The sequence below is a fragment of the Rhyacophila brunnea genome, unplaced genomic scaffold, assembly GCF_057557595.1.
Source record: "Rhyacophila brunnea isolate RB1 unplaced genomic scaffold, BYU_Rbru_1.0 scaffold_22, whole genome shotgun sequence".
Lineage (NCBI taxonomy): Eukaryota > Metazoa > Arthropoda > Insecta > Trichoptera > Rhyacophilidae > Rhyacophila > Rhyacophila brunnea.
In genome coordinates, this window is record NW_028232882.1 from 20000001 (window position 1) to 20022770 (window position 22770).

Sequence of the window (22770 nt, forward strand, 5' to 3'; positions counted from 1 at the left end):
AGAAAAAAGGAAGAAAAACCATTGTCTTACATTAAATTGCTTCTCTGATATCTTTCTGACAGCGTGACTTTGGCCAATTTTTTGGCACATGACGAGCGCCAAGTCTGGCTTGTCCAAGTGGTCTATCACAGATGTGAGTGATGTAATGATGGCCAGTGAGTGCGCTTGGAACTGTCTATTTGATCGGAGCTCTTCTGTCGGCTTGTCCTTAAAACTTTTGAAGTGTTTTTTATACTCTGGATATGTAGAGAAGAACCTGCAATGAGAAACGACAATGTTAGATTAAAAAATATGTCAAGATAGTGAAAACTCTTAATGACACCGTAATTTAGGTTTTACATGTTGCTCGTCTTTTCAACCTGGGCATAGATATATCATAAAATGGACCATATTGTATTTTTCAGACAAAAACCTCGATTTAAGCTCCTGAATACAGTGTTTTTATGATATAGAGACAAATCCATTGATATACTTATTACATCTTAGATTTAAACAGGGAACTCTAAGGACCGATACCTAGGACTGATATCGCTTACCGACGATCTGACATTAATCTAGAAATCAATACCAATAATTCGTAGTGTCCTGAATTAAAAAGAATTTGCACCTCTGCATAAAAGATGTTCCTTCTATAAAATTTTGAAAATTAAAAAAAAAATGGTACGGGCCTGGACTTGATTAGGAAATTCTGTGAATTAGGCTTGCTTTGACTTAGGAGTGTCTTGACGAGTTTAGGCTTTACCTGATTAATATCTCTGTTCCGGATCCTATAGAGTCTGCAGTCACCTTCTTCCAAGAAATTCTGACATTGTAAATGTCTCTTTTCGATAACCCTGACTCCGCGTCCACTTCATCAGCATCGCAGCCGCCCCACCAAAGGTAGCTTATGAAGGCACCCATCCTGAAACAAAGACAAAATCACATTAATATTGTATTATACATTGATTGGTAGGTGTAGGATAGGTACTACAGCGAACGGATGCTACAAAATCAGCTATATTCTCTCATCCTCTCCCGTTGTACAACAATTTAGATGTAAAAGACACTGATCGATGGGTCGGAGTGTTGGACTCTCACCAAGGCCGCTTGATATATTCGAGAGGAAGGTGCTACCTAGAATATATGGATCCATACTTGAAGGAGAATAATGGCGTATTCAGCACAACCTGGAGTTCTACAACCTTTCCCAAGAAGAGTGTGTCTTCGCATTCGTTAGACCTGGCAGGCTCCGATGGGCGGGCCATGTAGCAAGAATTGACGGTGTTCAACAGCCGATGGGAATCCTGAATTCCAGACCGGACGGTCGGAGCTCGATTGGACGGTGTAAATGTAGATACTAGAGCGGCCGGCGTAGACACCTGGATGACACTGGTCCAGGATAAGGGAAGGGGGTGGAGGAAGTTTTTGGAGGAGGCTAGGATCCGCCCTTGGTTGTTGGGCTACTTATGATGATGGTGTTAATACATTACATAATATGTACAGCGGAAGTGTGCGCTGTGCGTTGTGACAGCCAGACCAATTGGAGAAGTCTGAGGCGCTAAATATTCATTTATACTTTCTATGAAATCAATTTTTCAAAAATTGTTTTGTCAAATTAAATTAAATCAAATCAAATCGAATCAAATTTATTTATTTTACATATAATGAACATAACAAATTACAAAGTCAAAGCGTTCACGACATGACATAAAATAAGTGTTAACAATTTTAAAAATAAAAATACAGAGAAATGTGACTTAATAATACAATAAGTAATAAAATCTATCGATAGACCCTGTGTTAAAAACTTATAAAACAATGTCCACCTACATTCACCTCACGTAAGTGGAATATATCAATATCCAAAGCGATTTCATTAAACATGGTTATTGTTATTATTATAACAGTAGGTATCCATAAAATACGATGTTGTAATAAACATCTGACTTCCAAAAAGCCGCATTTTCTATTAAGTTTTTTTTTTTGTGAAATTTTGTTTAAATTATAAAAAATCCTTTTAATTTTCTCAGATTCGTGTTGATTGTTTTAAAACAAAATTATCAATAAAATGTATTGAATTTAATATGCCGAGGTATTGCCCTCCCCAATTGGCATTACCAATGACAGATTACTTCTGCACCTTGACTGAACAAACTACTGATGCTCCTGATTTTCTAATACATTTATAAATCAACAATATCAAAAATGATAAATGTCTCATTTACACCGCGTATGAGTCGAGAAGAGTAATAACCAAATACCTACAGTATTTCCTAACTTTTATATCACACCATGTAAGCATACCTAAGAAAAAGTTAGTCAGATAAAGCCATGGATAGTATCCATACGGCCTTAAGTAAATGAGTTTATACATACACCCTGACAGTAGAGTCAATAATTATTATACTCTAGGGCAGGCTTAGCGAACCTTTTTACGTACGCGTACCAAAATCTCTCAGATATTATTTTTCGACTGCAGAACGTGCCAAGCAGTTTTTCATGGAGAAAAAAATGGTTTATAAGAATTCTATTAAAAAAATATGATATTCTAGATATTACTCATAGAACATAGTACACATATAGCTTTATCACTTTTTTCAATTACGCCACACATTTCGGAACACCGATTTTGAAACTGTCTGCCAGAATTACTACTACAAGCTCCTTGATTTTATTTCTTATTTGGTACAGCCATTTTTGTGGGTAGAAATGATTTTTTGTTTACTGTATTCCTTTGTATTCTTTACGGACAAATTGACACGAAAGTTGCTCCGATCAGATCAGGCATTCCCTTGCTACAGTGGTCTCAAGCGTTGTAAATCGATCAAAATCAGAGGTGTGTGGAACGGTTTCCCCCGCCGCCTGATGAAGTTAGTGCGATAATATTATATGTGACGCATAAAGTCTAGGGCCTTGTCCACATGGCGCGTGTCTCGCCGTGACTGCACGTGGACAGCTCAGTGAGTCACATGTACCTCGACCGCGCGCGAACAGTGGCGCGCGGCGATTACACGTGGACCGCTCAATGAGATCACATGCTCCTGGAATGCGCGCGTGTTTTTACGTGGGAGTCAAAACGCGCCATGTGGACAAGACCTAAGGACCGACCTATCCAATTATATATATTTTTACTGTATTTACCTGCTATTTTTTATACAATTCAATCTGTCATTTATTGTTAATATAGGTTTTTTTCCTCTTAAAATAAAACATTTGCGTGCCATGCAAAATCATCTAGTGGCACGCGTGTCATACTTTCACCACCACCCCTAGGGCCTAGGCCCTAGATCTAAGGCTCTAGCTATATTTTTCAATTCAATATGTTCGCCCTGCTCATTTTAGAGTTAGATGTTAAGGGTTTGAGTGAATGGGTTTATAACTAATCCTATAGAAAATCTGAAACTATCCATTACGTTAGGTTACCTGTGGGTCTATTCTATGCTTATCGACCGCTAAAGTGATAATGTGAAAAATATTATCAAACTTAGGGTAGGTTTGTATCAAAATATTAGCACTTATTGTAACAATTACACGAAGCCGGTTTTTATTGTTGCAATAAGTGCTATATTTTAACAGCACCTATCTTACTATCTACAATAAGTGCTAATATTTTGATACAAACCTACCCTAAGTTTGATACTATTTATCAATTTAGTGTTCGATAAGTATAGAATAGACCCACTGGTACAGCTACCTGACTTAATTTTAAACACGGTAGATAGCTTTGGACGGATTTATGTGTCAAGTTAGGTTCTAACAGGCGTAGATACATTTTGATGATCATAATTTCTTATGGCTTCCCATGAGTTATTCGTTGATGAAGTTGCCTACTATTTTTTTAGGTTTTTATATTGTCTTCTTTTTTTGTCGTGTCCTTGCTCCCGAAAGATGCGCCTAGACCAGCGCTCGAAATGGAAAAATTACGAACCGGAGCGTTTTAACATGGATACTAATTATATGTATATTTTATGAAAATGAGTGTATTTGATTTGCAGTTCAAACGGTTAAAATATATTTCCACGAGGCGGAGCGATAATTTTGGGAATCTCATGAACCGGAATGGCACTACGGTGCGCTCCGGTCCATTTCGATCCCTGACTTAGACAACGCCCCCTCCCACATCCTGAAGCGCCCCCGGCCAGGATCTTTAAGCTGTGAATTGAAAGATAAATTGTTATTTTTTAATTACATACCATATTTTTATATCTTAAAGATCTGATTGAGACGAGCCTGAAGGTATATAACTCAATTTTCCAAAAAACGGACAAATCGTGTTTTGACATATTTTTTGACCATGTCCCATCCTAATAGGATCATATGGGACTCCACAGAGTGGCGGTTTGTATTAACAGATTTTTATTTTTACGAGAAATGTATGTCAGCCACTTGCTCAACCTATTAGGTCCATACTCTGACTCATACACAAATTGAAAAACAATATGTGTACTTGCCAGACACAGGATTCGATCCTGGAACCGGCGCTTAAGCCACGCGGCCATCGTGGGTGTTACTACAGTCAGTAGTACTACTACATCTTCCTACAGAATATATACAATTTAACGTTACAGCAATATAATTAACAGACTTTTTTGTTAATAATTTAAAAGCGTGAATGTTTTTTGTAGAAAAGAATTAAAATATTTGCTTAATTTTAATGTAAAACAATACAAACAAAAAAATAAAAGGATTTAATCTGCAAAATTTCGTTTCATTCAAAACACCGCAACTAATGACCTGCAAGGCCACAGGTTCCCCACACCTCCCCCGAGCCATCGATGGTACTGGCTGCTGGGTACATAATACACGTCGCATTCCGTCACGGTAACACTGGGAAGCGTATGGAAAACTCAAAGCAATTTTCATTTTAGTTTTGGCGCGAGTTTTCGGCGCGAGTGGAACTTTGGAAGTGGGGAATGGGGCCCCGTGAATAATTAAGCACACCTGGGGAAAATCATTTATTCTACCTGCGGGACAGCGCGGCTTGCAGGCTTCCTAAAGTTTTTACGGACCTACTGCTAGTTTCAGTCCCGCAATAAAAGTTTACGTATGCTTTACAAAACAGTCCCATTTTGGACAATATTTGCCTCGAATTACCTTCAGCTGCGCTTACGTCATGTATCGGTTGTTTATAATCATTGATCAAGTATACCTACACTATTTTTTCTACGATTTTTTTCAATATTAAGATAGGTCTGGTAGACTCAGTGACGACCCTATTAATTTTAGTTTCAAATTGTCTAAAAATTCATTAGGTACTATTTTATTATTAATAATCGAGTATCTTAAATAGACAAAGACATAAAAATCTTTAAATTGGCATACACATAGAGTTGGGTATTTCCCGAGAAAATCTCAATCTCGAGACTCGGGATTTCCTGAAATGATGAAATTTTGAATTCTCAAGATTCGGGATTTCAAGAAAAGAATTCTCGGGAATTCTCGAGATATCGGGTAATTTAAAAAAACCTGTAAAAATCCTAAAATCAGTGTAAAAACAGACACATTCCAAAAAAATGTGATTTTTTATTTATGTAAGAAGACAAACAATATAGAAGTAGGAAAATAAAAATAATTAAAAACATTACTTATTAAAATGGGATTTTAAAAACACAGATTGTCAATCGCTGCATCTGACAATCGCGTACGCTTTTGAGATACAAAATTCCCTGATGTTGCAAAAATTGCGCTCATTTTGAGTCGATGTTGGCTTAATTGTGTTAAATACCCCGATCAATCTTTGAACGTTTTGTGTTTTCTGTCCACTTTTTTCATATAGAAAATCGTTTTTTCAATTAATATTTGATAATAAAGAAATCCCGAATCCCGAGAAAAGATTCTCGAGATCCGGGATTTCCCGAAATGTTAAAAATTTCAATTCTCGAGATTCGGGATGGAAAATCTCGAAAATTTCTCGAAAATTCCCATCGGAAAATTCCCGAAACCCAACTCAACATACACACCGTCTACTGATAATAAAATCAGACGGCTTCTATGGAACGTACTCTCGAACAGTGGCGGCTTTAGTTGCGTGAAGGTTTGTGTCACTGGAGGCACCCTTGTGAAAATGTTTCCTATACGATAAACCGCGGGGGGGGGGGGGGGGACAATCGAAGTCTGCTTAAGGCCGGCACTTTGCCCAGGGACGTCACTGCCGGCTTATCATGATGATATATATATATATATTTAAACCTTTTGATTAAATGTATATTTGTTATTGTAATTCACCTATTTCCGTTCTATTCCTGTTTAATATTATAAATTCATGAAAACTATTTTCCAAATACTAAATTGTTAGGTATAACTGCTGGATGTATCTCATGGGCCGCATATCCTGAAGCAGACCCCCAGGTCAAGATGTTTGGCGGGCCCCTCTACCTATCGCTAAGGTTAAGATCTGTATAATGTTCTACAATAGTGATCCCCAAATAGTATTCTGGGTTTTCCGAGATTTTTGGCATTTTTAAATAAATCAACTTGAATTGTCGGCAGGGTATCATATTATGAAGCAATGATCGCGACCCCCTTTTGTGATAGCCAAGTAACGTGCGGCCTTTCGCCATATTGGATAAATAATAGTCGTTTTTATTAGCCAGAAAACAGACTAAAAATAATTATAAAATAAAATTTCACTCGTGAAATAGCGCCGCAAGCTACTATTTTACTATTAGCGCAAATTTTTAGTGTGTGTTTATATCGCTTAAGTGATCGACCCGCCACGCCGGGCCCTTCCTAAGCCCGGGCCCCCAGTCTAGAGCCCTGTCAGCCCCCCCTTTTGGGGGCCATGATGTATTTACTTATGTATGTATTGTGATTTGTGAATAATGACGAGACTGAGACTGGATCACTGCATTCACTTGCATCACGGTGAGAAAAAAATATTAATTGAATGATAATATAATAAATTAAAATTAAAAAAATAAATGTTTGCGAATAGCAGCGTCTCTGCGAACCAAACAAACGTTGGTACCTGTCATTTTCCCGTAAAATGAAAGCTCGTGTGAACACGGTGCGTGATAATTATTTTGATGAGATCAAATTAACTCAGAGAGATATTTTGTGTGCCATGCGTTGCAAAATAATAATATTATTATTTGCACAAATATTTTAACGGGATCCTAGCATCAAAAAACACATTTAAGGCGCACATCTTAAATTTAGCACACGTGTATTAAACGTACATAATGCGGAAAGACATCGGAAACATACAGTGGCGAAAACTCTACACTAGGCAATTATTTAAAGCCTACCTTCTTAAGGAAAATAATTTTACTTGCATATTGACGTATTTATATAATAATTATTTTATATTCTACAAAAGTAATCTAATTTGCCAACGACATCTGTCGTAAATGTAGGAGTGTATTATAAATATAACAGATTACAGAACAATCTGAAGGATGCGGGCTCAAGTCCCGCCCGGCACCAGATTTTTTCTAATATGTATGTTTCTAATGTGTTTCCGAATTATGTGAGTTCAATAGAGAATATTACACTCTTAAATCTTGTATCTTACACCCACGATAGCCACGTGGCTTAAGCGCCGGTCTACAGTGTCGAGGGTCCCAGGTTCGAATCCTGGGTCTGGCAAATACACATATTGTTTTTCAATTTGTGTATGAGTCAGAGTATGGACCTAATAGGTTGAGCAAGTGGCTGACATCCATTTCTCGTAAAAATAAAATCTGTTGATACAAACCTCCACTCTGTGGGGGCCCATATGATCCTATTAGGATCGGACATGGTCGAAAGAAGAAATCTTGTAGAACAAATAAATAGTTCACGTCATGTATTTTGAATGACAATATCTAAATACGCATCTTCCCCTTTTCTTTGGCATGGATGTATGGACGTAAATGAAAGCTAAATGAAGAAATGTCACTGAAAGTGGAGGTTTTTCAGATGTAGCTGTATTTTCAAAGACCATAGACTACAGTAGGTACTCGCCAACAGTATAAGAGGACAAAAATATAGCATTCTCCAACTCGTTATCAAAGGAAATATCAACGGCACACGTAGTAGAGAACAACATCGCCTCAAGAACCTGATAATGAACTAAATGATAGAGCGATGGTCGACCTCCAATATAGGATGATACGAGAAGCAGAAGTAATAAAAAAATTTAAAAATAATAATGAAAAGTTATTGCAACCAGCAAAGTTTTTAATTGCAAGGTTGTGAATTCGAATTTCGTTGACTAGTTTAAATTCACATGTTATTTTATTTCAATCAGTAAAAGTTCAAAAACCTAACATGGTGGGGTTAATATGTACAAAGACATTTGTTTTTTGTTACAACGTTTTTATTAGCTCGTATTCTTGTTTTTCTGGTGGTTGTTTGACCAGTACAAATCTTGCAATCGATTTTTAACTAACTTCCCGACTAGCTAGACATTTGAAACTTTTAGAATATATCAGAACACCGATGCCAATGGATTCTTTTTATACTTTTAGCGATCTTTAAGCAGAATTGAATTTATTTGCAGTTTATTCTGTTTTGTATAGAAAGTTATTTCAGAAAAATCCGTAAAAAGTAAAAGACTATTATTGATTGCTAAGGGGGTGGTCATAGCAACTAAATTATTAATATATATGTGCGTTACTATGGAAATCAAAATGAAATGTCAAAACTAATTGCAAAACTAAAAGAAAAATGTGGATATTTCAGTATTCTATATTTGTTTGTTTTTTATTTATTTCATATCAAGTACAAGTTTGAGCATATTGAGCATAATAATTCAACAGAAAATTTAAAAACGTTGTATATACAAAGTTCTTTTTATCTTGTAGTTATTTATACTTCAATACATATTATAAAACTAGTCAAAATTCATGAATGTGAAATTCTGAATCTCGTCAAAATTCATGAATGTGAAATTCTGAATTCAAAATTCTGAAATAGAATAACCCTTTCGGAGAACAATCATTAATGTAATTATATACGAGAATGACTGGATTGATTTCTTATTGAGCTGTAGAATTTTATTGAACATTGCTAAATACTATTTGACTAAAAAAAACATAAAAAGCCTCAAAAATGAGAGTTTATGCTAAATATTATATTATGGAAATAGATTATTACAACGTTCACAAAAAATATATTATATAGAAAATAAATCGCATGAAAATCCGAATTCACTGGAATTATTTTAGTAGGAAAGCTAAAAAACCTCTCAGCCTTGATTTTGGACGGGTATTTTTTTAGAAACATTGAGCCTTTGGCCTAATATCTATAGCTTTCCAATGGGGAGAGCGAACAACTATCATGGCGCCCTTTCAAAACCTATTAATCAGAGCTGGGAATGGAACCGGAACCAAAGGCAAGTTCCCCTAATTATGTTGCAACATAAAAGGCGACGAATAAAGACACTAATACAAATATTATAACATTTGAGAGCAGTGGCGGTTTTCCACGAAGCAGACGATGCTGTCACTTCATTAGAAAGTATCGACGACATCTTAGCTTAAAAAAATATTAAACCATAAAAAATCTTAACAACATAACTATTGTTGTATTGCAATATCCATTTTAATGCATTAGGTAATATTAGCGGTTTATCACCCAGACTAATTTTTCACAAGGGTGCCTTCAAACCTGTCAGCGTCAAAGACCTTCATGTACCCAAAACCATCACTATTTGAGTATCTAGGTACTGGCGAAGGCGGAGGGTGTAATGGCGAAGGGTGGAGGTAGACTGTTAAGATCCGACATAAATAGTGCATACTGAACTTTTTTAGTCAAACGTATTATATTTCATTGAAATAAGACTATAATGTGTAATTTTCATTGAAATAAGACTGTAATAATATGTAGACAGTGTTTGTTAGTTTTTAAAATTCAATTAAGCCCTGCGTAATCCACGCCATAGTTGATATTAGTCAAAAAATATTAGTGTATCTATAAAATCTCTAAAATTATGGCATTAAACCATACATAATTTTAGATATTTCAAAGATAGAAGAATATTTTTTAGAGGTTATATTTTGTGTATAACGAATAACTGAAAAAGTGTGCACTATTTTGTCGGATCGCCCATAGCATATCTCAACTATAATGGTTTGATTTAGGCAGGGCTTAATTGAATTTTAAAAACTAATCAACACCATCTGCGAATTATTGTATACTTAGTTCAATGACGACAAATAAGTATGAATGACAAAATTTGGTGTGCACTATTTATGTCGAATCTTAACACCCTACCTCCACGCCTCGCCACTAGTAGATAGTGTGTATGTCGATTTAAATATTGTTTGTGTAGGTTTGACTTGAGATAGTCGAAAATAAATAATAAAATAGGTTAGTAGGTACCGAATTTTCAGGCAATTTGAGACTAAATAATTACAAGATAAAAAGAACTTTTTATATACTTACAACGTTTTTAAATTTTCTGTTGAAATATTATGCTCAATATGCTCAAACTTGTACTTGATATGAAGTAAATAAATAAAAAACAAACAAATAAATATAGAATACTGAAATGTCATTTTGATTTCCATGGTAACGCACGTATATATTAATAATTTAGTTGCTAGGACCACCCACTTAGCAACCAATAATAGTGGATAGGATTACGGATTTCTTCTGAAATAATTTTTCATACAAAACAGAATTAACTGAAAATGAATTCAATTCTACTTAAAGATGGCTAAAAGTATTATAATAATGCATTGGCACCGTGTTCTGATATATTCTAAAAGTTTCAAATGTCTAGCTAGTCGGGAAGTTAGTTAAAAATCGATTGCAAGATTTGTACTGGATAAACAACCACCGGACAAATAAGAATACGAGCTAATAAAAACGTTGTAAAATTAAAGGTATTCTAAGTATGCTTAAGGGCCTAGAGACGCCACTGTTAAGCTCTGATAGTATTCCAGGCCTAACAAAAATAGTACTTATAATATAATTTAAGTAACCTATATAGGTACGACCAAACTGAAACAATGAAATTAATATTGAATCGGTGTTATTGTTGACATTTGCAATGCGTTAATGTCAAAATGTGGCATTTACATACGCGAGTGTAAATAGCGTCGAACTTTTTACAGAATTATTGGCATTCTACAAAACTTGGTACTACGGCGGCGGTGGGTTGTATAAAGTTGGCAATTGTGACAATCTGTAAGGCCTGGCTTAAAAGTTGTGAAATTTTAAGTGCCCAAAAGTTTCCGAAGCTTTTTGTCCGCCGTAAAAGTTAAAGCACATAATAATAATAACACGCAGAGCGCACACCGGGTGATCATAACATTATGTTTTAATAGATGTGCTAATAAAACTAGGAATATTTAATTGGATTATTATATTTTATTATTTTTCATGGATGCTATTATGATAGCATTTAATATGTTTATGTATAATTATTACGGTACAAGTCTGTTTACTGGAAGCCAGGCGGGAATAGTGGCCATTTTCATATTTGATTTCGGCAAAATTCAAGATTTTAAGAATGATAATACCTAACCTAACCTAACAAATAATCCAGTATATCGGATATTTTCAAAATTTGTTTGCCGCTGGCTTCCACTAAACAGATAATAACCATTATTACTTATACAGGTCATATTTAAAGAATTTTCTCTGCTATTAGATAGTGATAAATATGTAGTATAATCTCAGTGTCCAATGTCCATTAAATAGGAAAATTAACATTCATCGTTCTCAGGCGGAGCTTAGTATAAGTATCCCTAGAGTGAAGGTTTTATTAATCAGAGGCGCGCCAAGCGGGGGTGTTAGGGGTGCGAAGCACTCAGGTGGCAAAAGTCACAAGAACCAGTCACCAGAAAATTAACTGAGTCATAAAGGTACAATATTAAAATAAAAACAATTTGTCTAACAAACTTATTCATGGATAATAAAAAAGTCGCCTACGGCGCAATTTATAATTCAGAATGTTATATTATTTAATAGGTATAATATGTCATAATTTTTCTTACGAATATTTTGATGACAATACAATATTTTTTGACTTTTGTCATATTTACTGTAAAAAAATATTTTTTAAATTGAGGGAACATACATGCCACGTCACTTATATTAATAGACTGTATTTTACGAGGAAACTTTCTTCGTCATTCGTTTAACGTATGGGTCTTTGCTCTGGATCAAATACGTAGGAATAGAATACCTATTACCACGAATGACACAGTTCTTATTTATTTACTATAAATATGTCTTCTAGCATTTAGACTACATTATGTAAGAACATTTTTTATTACGTTTTTTTAGATTCTGTTATAATTTAATAATTGTATGACCAGTTTGAATTGTTTCGAGAGCCCCATTTTAAATCTTCTGACAAATCGATTGCGTCATTTTCCTCAAAGAAAATCGCCGCTGGCCTTGTCACAGTGTTATATCTCTATAAAATATGACGATAATATAAATGTATTGGACTAGATTACGCATTAAATTTATAACTTTTTTGGGTTTCTTTGAAGATTAGTGGTCTTGTGGTATGTGTAGCGACTGACATTCACTGATCACCCTGTACGGACGCACGCCCGCATCTTTTTCGTTAACTAATATTTATACGTCCATTATGGGGTTCTATTATAGACAGTAATAACGAAAATTACTTTTAAAAACTTTTTATGTCGACATAATGGTGCCCTAATGGAGTGGCACAAAAAGTTAGAAACACAGCGCCTGCCCAAAACTTTCGTAGCCTGTGCTGTAAAAATGAAAAATGCAATATTTTTAACACTGCACAAATTCTGACTGGCATCATAACAGTCAACTAAATTTAATATGAAATCAGTTTCTCTTCTCATTGTAACAATCTCATTATAAAATAATATAGTATAGAGTTGCAAGTGAGCATACAAGGGATTCCCCGTCCAGAAACGGAAAAGATATAAGTTATTTAGGTAAATGGAATATTACATCATCCTATTCTTCGTCAGTACCTCATGACTGAGGCTTGTGACCCGGATGATTTGGCTGTCAGGTCCCCACTCCCATCGGCATGGCCCACACATCCTGACTCCAGGCCAGGGCCATTGGCAGGCCTTCCTATCTATTGCCAATGTTAAGTGCTTCCCACTACTCTACAGTAGCATTTCCCAAATTCGACAAGTGAATTACTTATCATTATTTAAGTAAATCAATTATCATATCACATCAAATTGCGTAGTACATATTTTATAATCTTAATAGTATTTAAGCGAAATAGCCACTTTTTTATTATTGGAGCAAATTTGTGATGTGTGTATATCTCACTTAGCTGGTCGACCTGCCACGCTGGGCAGCCTCTATTAAAGTCCTGTCATCCCCTGTGCAGGACATGCCTCTCGGCATTATGACCTGTGACTGGTGGAAGACCCGTGGCACTCATAATTGGTGCAACTAATAATTGTTTACTTTAATATTCGGATGCGGCATGTCTAAAAGACATGATTGCGGGGACGACACAAACGGACAATACTGATCATAATAATTATGACCGTTAGGCCACGTTTGTACGAGTATTTGGGTATGGGAATGTACTCGGAAAAGTGCGGGGGGGGGTGGCGGGGTAAATGCGGAAGTCAGTGACGCCTGCTAGATTTTGTTTACCCAAATAAATACATTTATAATTAAAGTTATTTCAGTTGAAGATACCCCATTGAAGCGGACGAAACCAATGCTGATTATTATTAGACTATATATAATAAGGTAAGTATTACATATTATGCTTTAAGTATATAATTAAATTTATTTTTAAATATTCATTTTGATTTACTTCGTGCAATTTTTATAAAAATAATTACAAGATAAAAAGAACTTTTTATATACCACGTTGAATCATAATATAAACTTTACAATTCTATTTATCTATTAATAAAAACTTTTTATTGTACTTGATAGAAATACTGAATAAATATAGAATACTGAAATTTCATTTTGACATTTCATATTGATTTCCAAAGTAACGCACGTCTAAGTATATTAATAATTTAGTTGCTAGGATACCCTTAGCAACCAACAATAATAACTTTCGTTACAAAACAGAATTAACTGAAAATGAATTCAATTCTGCTTAAAAATGGTTAAAAGTATTAAAAGAATGCATTGTCGTCGTGTTCTGATATATTCTTAAAGTTTCAAATGTCTAGCTAGTCGGGAAGTTAGTTAAAAATCGATTGCAAGATTTGTGCCGTATATCCAACCACCGGACAAACAAGAATACTAGCTAAGAAAAACGTGGTATTAGTAAAACGTTCCATCTGAATTCTCAAATGAAAATAATTAGCATTGAACCTACCTCAATATCTTAATTATATGGCAAACTTACTGGCCTAAAAAAAGCTGATTTTTCACTCAGTAATAATAATTCGTGGGTCGGGATGTGAAGTCAGGTAAGTCACAAAATGTCATTTTGAGATATAGCAAAAACAAAGTTCAAAAAATTCCCCACATTCCCCTAATTATAGTTATGTTTTTTTTATGGGTAACAAATCAAAGTACATGTAATTAGCTTTCAATTATATGTCCTAGAAGTATTCTAACTATTTCGTTTCATTAAAACTTAATTGGTTTAAAAAAAAAAGGGAATTGACTTAACTGGATTTGCACAAAAAATGATTGACTTACCTTACTACGCATAAAGTAATATTGTTATTTTTTCATGTAAATCCGACTAATATTAGCAATAAAACACACGTTTTATACATAAATCTTATTGGTTTATTGAACAAAATATTATATAAATTTAAAATTAGCATTTTACAACTTTTTTTTACTTTAATGTTATTTAAGTAATGAAAAGGCACACAAACCTGAATATTATAAAGTTTAATCGTTATCATTAAACTTCAGTATGAATTTCTTCAATAGTATCAGGTTAAATATCGCTGACTATCTCAGATGTCTCAAGTGACTCATAAAATTCTCTATAATACGGTGAAATGTATGGAAGTAAGTCTATCAAATCTTTCGTCTTGTCTCGTCTTATATATGAAATTTGTTAAAATGCAGTCGTTTCGTCGAGAGTTCTTTCAAATTTCTCTATTCCCGGTTCGTGTTTGTTGAATTGAAGCCACTTAACATCTCCCCAAACAAACTTATTCCCATCTGTGTCTATTTTTCTAAAAATTTGTAATTGCACGAGTCATTTCAGTGACTTTAAAAGGATTTTTCTTTGCAGCCTCACACATTGATTTGGCCCAATCATGAGGATGTTCGATCGTTCCACCAAATGTTTTTTTTTCTTCTCAATTATGCGATGGTCACTATCGCACTCCATATGTGTGTGGCCAGGGACTAAAAAGTGTGATCAATTTTGTTTAAAGTCTCAGAATGTTTTACTGCTATCATGCACATTACAGCTACGTGGCTATTTTTGTTTTGACCCGCACATCTATCAGAATACATGATCATATGCTTAATATTATCATGTACCCCTTGGTTAAGTATTTGAACAGGCATGAAGCGATATCGTTAGCTTTTCTATTAGCAAGAGTTTCATGGCATACATAGCAATATCCCTGGTTATTATCACAATCATGCACTGTCAAATGCCGTTTGTAAAAGGCCAGGGAACTTTGCTGCATGTCAAATGTTACAATTTGGCAAGAAGAATCTTGCAAGTACTTTTTATCACAATTTTTTAGCTGAATATGCAAAGTCAGCTTCGTTATGATGCTCTTTCAATTCCTCATGATTTTTATTTCTTTCTTCATCGTTGGTGGAATTCTTAATTAAGTTAAGTTTATCGTATGTTTGGCAAGTAGGTATCCTTATTTGGCCGTTTGAATGTTAAGTTCATGCCAGGGAATATTTCTGCGTATAAACGAATATTGATGGGATTAGAGCTAATACTCTTCAAATATTGAGAATACATCACAGTTATTGTCATATGTGGCGGTAAGTATTTTCTGACAGTTCCTTCTAGAGTAATGACTCTCATAATGATGGAATTGAGAGTATAATATGTGTCTTAGATATTTGCCTATCTTCTTCGCTATCTTTTAGAGATATTTTTCCTCTTGCATATTCTTGAATAAGTATACCGGAAGTAGTCGCATTTTTTTTTCCAAAACAAAAAATTGTGACTTTCACTTAATGTTTTTAGTGTACAACCTTTACAAATTGGTTTCCGTAACAGTTCAACAGTCAAGTAATATTAAACTGTTGGCGAAAATGTTGTTTTCATGGTTCGCTTTGTCTGATACGACTTTTTTTCGTATTCATAACATCCATTATAGGTACTTATTGTGTAACTTTTTCCAGTATTTCGTGCAACTTTTTTATCATTTCTGAAGGCTTTGTATCATCCCTTAAGTTACATTTTTGGTGATTATTACTTCTCAATCGAGAACGAGGGTAACAGGTTAAAACATCATTATGATGTGTAATCGTGGAAGCACTATTTGAGCATGAAGGGCGTGGTTCTTCAATGTTGGTAAATTAGACTGTAATAATTCTTGAATATTAAAATCAAGATCTTTTATGCTATCAATGAATCGTTAACATACAAGTTATTGGAGTATGTGATTGAACCTAGAAGCAAGATTGTTTATTTGGATATTATGTACGTGTTTTTAGATTTAAATAAATCAAATTCGATAAATTTGGTATATTTTTTATTATTTACAAATAATACACATACTTATTTATATAAGTCATAATTTATTATAATACCTATGACTATTTTACTTAGGTTCTGTTGTTATTTCTTTTTCAAATATTTCTCAAAATATCTTTAAAAATACGTTAAATTCACCAAAAACAACACTGAGTAGGTATGACGTTTGAAGGTAAGCCAACTATGAGTAGTAAGGTAAGTCACACAAAATGTTGACTTATCTGACTACTCATGTGACTTAACTGTGTACACACCCCGTAAAATAAAAAATATGTTTTGACTGAAACTGCATCTCACCAATGGTGAGACGTACGGCTTACATGACTACACACAACGAAAGATTTTTTTTTTTTAGTATAGTGGCATTCATATCTCATTTTTGCTGTTTTGTGACTTACCTGACTACACATCCCGACCCACGAATTATCTTATCATATTGTGGCACAGTGCCAAAAATATGCATTCGCATGAAACATTTATCTGTTTTTATCTGCGACAATCTGAGCACTGATTTTTGTCCATGATATCAATCAATATGCCGATAGAACACGTATCAAATACATAATGATGTTTTAAATTTGAATTTATGTAATGATTGAACTATGGCGTGCAATGAAATAAAATAATTTTGCACTGCATGTGGAATAGTTTAATTATTAATAAAAAAATATATATACCGCGGGTATTCAGGAAAAGCCTGCTTTAAATATCTATATTGTATATAATTTGTAAATACAAATATCAATATAGCATTGCAATACTATTTATAAGCGTTAATGCTTTTTTTTGTAAAATGCATACATGGATCTTTTATTATTTAGCTGTCAAATTGAAATGAATACAAAAAAAACTTCATAATAATTATAATATTATGCAATTGGTGGCTCTCCTGGTGCAGTGCGTAAGGCGCTGGCCTTCCATCCGAGAGTTCTGAGTTCGATTCCCGTTGAGGACAGAATATGTATGTGTTTTTATCAAAGCCTGGGTGTTTGTGATTGTTCAAAATTACTAACAACCACCTTGTACGAAAAAGCAAGGACATGGTTGTTAATAATTAAAAAAAAAGGTTATGCAATTAAATATATAATATTATAAAACAAGAGATGGGTAGGCAAGAGCAACAATAGAACAATTATTGTAAAGAATACATTATTTTACGTATTTCCTATAAATAGGTATATTATTAATCTAATTTAATCGATGTAATATTTTGGAGACCGCAGAACACACAGGTGTAAAAGCTACAAAAAGACGAAGTGTCGTTGGAGACCACAAATTAACATTTACATTATGTTGTTAGATAATACATGTCATTGAACTACAATATTATTAACACATAGTAATGCATTTCCTGTGCTATTGATGTGTAAACATCTTAATTCCCCCCTCCCCGAACTTTTAAAGGCGAGTGCTTCACTGACTCGTAGAGGGGACATATAGATATCTCCTTGGAGTGATCGTGTGTAAAAAAATGACATAATCCCAAACGGACTACGCCATGCGTGTGCTCGAGTAAAGGCGCATTTTCACTCTATCATCACAATATGCTGACAGCGTATTTAGTTTGTTGTTATGTTATACTATGACACAGTGGCGAAGGGTGGAGGTAGGCTGTTAAGATCCGATATCAATAGAACAACTAAACTTTGTCAGGCATACGTATTTCTTTTCATAAAATTAAGACAATAATGTGCAGTTTTAGTGTAATAATGTGTTAGTTTTAAAAAATCAATTAAATCCTGTCTATACCAAATGTAATAGTTTAAGTAAGCGTGCTATGGGCGGTCCGATAAAAATAGGGCACACTTTTTCAGTCATACTTATTTGTTTTCATTGAATTAAGAATACTTATTACATATGGTGTTGATTAGTTTTTAACATTCATTAAGCCCTGCCTAAACCAAACCACAAGAGATAAAAAAATATTCTTCTATCTAAAACTATGTATGATTTAATGGCAAAATTTTAGATATTTTATAGATGGACAACTATTTTTTGACTATTATCAAATAATGGCTTGGTTGCGCAGGGCTTAATTAATTTTAAAAACTAACCAATACTATCTGCATATTGTAGTATTAATTCAATGAAAAAAATAAATATGCATGACTGACAAAGTAAATGTGTACTATTTATGTCGGATCTTAACAGCCTGCTTCCACCCTTCGCCAGTGCAGTGAGTATGTACTATACAAGAGGTAACTTACAATAATTGTCGAATCGGGCGTTTTGTTGGTGAATACAAGTAACTTTATCCAATATATAATATACTTTGCTAGTAAATATGGATTATAAATATATATTCTTTTTGAAATGACAATACGTCATGAAGCCCAATCGCAGTAGTGTAGTGAAACAAACAAACAGTCACGTTTTGAGAAAATCACATAAATTGTGACATCACTGGAAATCGAACCCAGAACCCCCGGATTTAAATCCGTGCCTTAAGCACTAGTTTACAAGAGCCATACAATGAAGAAAAAATAAGCTTTACAAATGAAAAAAAAATCGCTCTTCGATTAATGACTGTATAGTTTTTATCTATCATTACAATATGCTGACAGCATAGATGGATGTATATTTGATAAAATTGTTCGCAGAGTAAAGCTAGGCTGGAGTGCTTTTGGCCACCTGAATAATGTCTTCAAAAGTGACCTTCCACTGTGCCTAAAGCGCAAAGTGTTCAACCAGTGTGTGCTTCCCGTGATCACATATGCGTGTGAAACATGGACCCTAAGTAAAAGAGAGATCCAGAAACTTAGAGTAGCACAACGTGGTATGGAGAGGTGCATGCTGGGCATAACGCGAAAAGACAAAAAGAGGAATGAGTGGATAAGGAAGCAGACAAGGGTTTGCGATGTAATAGAGTTTATTAAAAGCCTTAAATGGAGATGGGCTGGACACATAGCTCGATGAAGAGACAATCGTTGGACAAATCTAGTCATCCAGTGGTATCCAAGAAGTACAAAACGTCCGCAAGGTAGACCTAGAGGCCGCTGGATCGATGAAATGATAAAGTTCTGCGGAAGTACGTGGCAACGCAATGCACAGGACCATGGTGTGTAAAACTCCCACCTCCGCTCCCGTTATGTATATGCAGCCACGTCATACGCGGCCGGCTAACATAACCCTTACGTGTGCCAGATCAAAGAATTTAAGCCCTCATTTTGTCCCGAGCAGAGCCGCACGGGACTGGTGATGCAACCTCGCACCGAATGCATGATGTTAATTTATATGGCAACTACCAGAGTGACTTTGACTTGAGAGTCGCAAGGGGAGTCGAGAGTGTCCCGCTCCCCGTACGCTCTGGCGAATTTAGTAAAGGCCGCAAAAAATGCACAGGACCGAGAGAAGTAGAAGCAGCTTGAAGAGGCCTTCATCCAGCAGTGGATAGATTCAGGCTGATGATGATGATAGTTTTTATAGCATACTTAATATTATATTTTATAATAAAATTCGTTTTATCTGGATTTGATACGTATTTTTTAATATTATTCTTCAATCTTGTGATTTCTCGACATTTTGACGATTGCAAATATTCTAAAAGAAATGAATAATCGATTCTCGATAATCTGAGGAGTTGTTTTTATTAAAGGTCCATACGTGACAGAAATATTTGTTTGTGAGTTTATTTTTTGCGTTTCTTCCCATTTTTTCGTATTACGGCTTTACTCCGAATATCACTGCTCAAAAGTAAAGTTTTTTTTTCAATTTTTAATTTATTGGTCTCACAGATTGAAAATTCAATGTAAACATGTGTGGTGAAAATTTTTCGAAATAATAATCTTAAAAATTCACAAAGAAAACTTATGATTAAATTTATCTTTGTTTTTCGAGATTATCCTCAATCACAACTTCTAATAATTAAAACCAAGCGCATATACACTCGCTCACAAAAATGTCACCATCGCATCTATTCTAAACTTCTGCTATCGGCAGCTGTCGAGGGTAGTTTTTCATATGCTTGTATCGAAGTTTTATAATTGTTACAATAAGTTAGCCTCCTAAACAGTCAAAATTGTCTATTTAGCTCTTAAATTTAGCACACCCAAGAGAGGTGCTCTTAAAACATAGCACTTAAAGTGCTAATACTTTCATAAAAAACTACCCTCGATAGCTACCGATAGCAGTCTTGTGAATAGAATTGATGCGCAGTAGTTGCAACTGATTGCGAATGGGAACGTGTTCGACGCAGCGGACTCAATGTGTGCGAACGTCAGTATGTGAAATACAATCCGCAGTATGTGACAACCACCAGTGGCTGTGGTTGATGGTTATGTCTACGCATGGCCGTCATTTCAATATCTTTAAACATGGTCTAGTATACAATTGTACATTCTTTTCATACATATTTTACAGAAGTGTAGTTTAACAGTAGTGTATTTAGTAATATAAGTAGTAAATCAATCACAAACACCCAGACATTGTGAAAATCACATACATATATTGTGTCCTCACCGGGACCGAGCCCGGAAGTCCCGGATGAAAGGCCAGTGTCTTGCGCACTGAACCGTGAGTGGGGTGTCAATGTATGTGTATTCACACTGTATGTATGTAGCCGTGATACTCAACTAAGTATATTATTATAAAGCGATTAACGTGATAATAAAACAAAGAATATTTTTTCCGTCTCGCAAGATAACTAAATGAGAACGTAAATGCAATGGTTATACCACTGTTTCCCAAAGTGGGAAATATCGCCCCCTAAGTTGGAGTGATTCAGGGGACGGTAGTAGCCATGGAAGGACGCAGTAGACGAGGACATGAAAGCAAAAAGAAAGCAGAAGAAAAAAATAATACTGTTTATACCCACATGTTTTATGAGTTGTGTAACATACAGTTAAATACCAACTATATTTCTAAATAAACAAAAAATGCATTTAATTTTAAAATGCAAAATAATTGCATTTTAATATTATTAAAACCCTTTCTAACCTTACATTTAATGTTTTTTAGAAAAGTCCAAGGATGGAAAAAATTAGCGACCATTGTATTTTTTTACAACGTTTTTATTAGCTCGTATTCTTATTTGTCCGGTGATTGTTTGTCCGGCACAAATCTTGCAATCGATTTTTAACTAACTTCCCGACTAGCTAGACATTTAAAACTTTTAGAATATATCAGAACACGATGCCAATGCATAATTTTAATATTTTTAGCCATCTTTAAGTAGAATTGAATTCATTTTCAGTTAATTCTGTTTTGTATGAAAAGTTATTTCGGAAGAAATCCGTAATCCAATCCACTATTATTGGTTGCTAAGTGGGTGGTCCTAGCAACAAAATTATTAATATATACATACTTTACTATGGAAATCAAAATGACATTTCAGTATTTGATATTTGTTTTTTATTTACTTCATTTCAAGTACAAGTTTGAGTATATTAAGCATAATAATTCAACAGAAAATTTAAAAACGTTGTATATAAAAAGTTCTTTTTATCTTGTAATTATTTTGTAGATACCTCATAACATAACATGACTTAACCTTAGAAAACAATGTAGATATTATAGTTCATATTTGAACTAAGGCTTTATTCAGTCAGATACAAACAATATTTTCCAATATGGCTGATGAGTTCCTGATGATAGAAATATAAAGATTTATCTTATTTTAAAGCACGATTTTTTTAATTGAAGGCTCTCCATGCTGACTTCAATCAACAATTTGATGACATTACTAAAATAAATTAATACACCCGATTCAGCATATTCACAATTAATCTATTAACTAAAAAAAAGAAACCGACTGCAAAATAACTAATCACAGTGTAATTTAAGAATGCTGCTGACAAAAATAAACCGGAAGATTAATAAATTGGTAGCAGCGCACCAGGTTCATCTTACTCATTAGGATTAATTTTGATTTCATTTATTATTAAAAACTGTCAATTTAATGTTATGTATAATTTTTAGTAAATAATTTTACCACGAGAGTGTTTTGTTTACAACATCTTTCTTTATTGTGTTCCGTAAGTATAACTATGGATATTTATTCGCTGAAAAGTCTCCCTAGATTTCTTCTAGATTTACAGGGGACGGGGCTGTATTGAATATTTTTTTTCTGTACAGGAGAAGTCGGCCAAATAAGTTTAGGAATCTCTGAAAGCATATTATGCTATTGAATACTAGATATTACTATTATTATTATCAAATGTTTTTGATAGAATGTAATCGACTTTTAAACCGGTATGGAAAATATCGTATCCTAATGGCACATCATTGTCTTCAAA

At 34.3% G+C, this 22770-nt stretch overlaps 1 protein-coding gene across 3 annotated transcripts in view; it reads right to left on the minus strand.

The window, feature by feature from the left end:
* The window catches only part of glob1 (globin 1), a 142247-nt gene that overhangs the window by 3331 nt on the left and 116146 nt on the right, over window positions 1-22770 (minus strand). For all 3 annotated transcript variants that reach the window (XM_085950012.1, XM_085950014.1, XM_085950013.1), the window contains exons 2-3: window positions 743-901; window positions 31-256 (exon numbers count right to left, since the gene is read on the minus strand). In XM_085950012.1, coding sequence (XP_085806138.1) covers window positions 31-256; window positions 743-901 — 385 coding nt within the window. The remainder of the gene's footprint in view (window positions 1-30; window positions 257-742; window positions 902-22770) is intronic.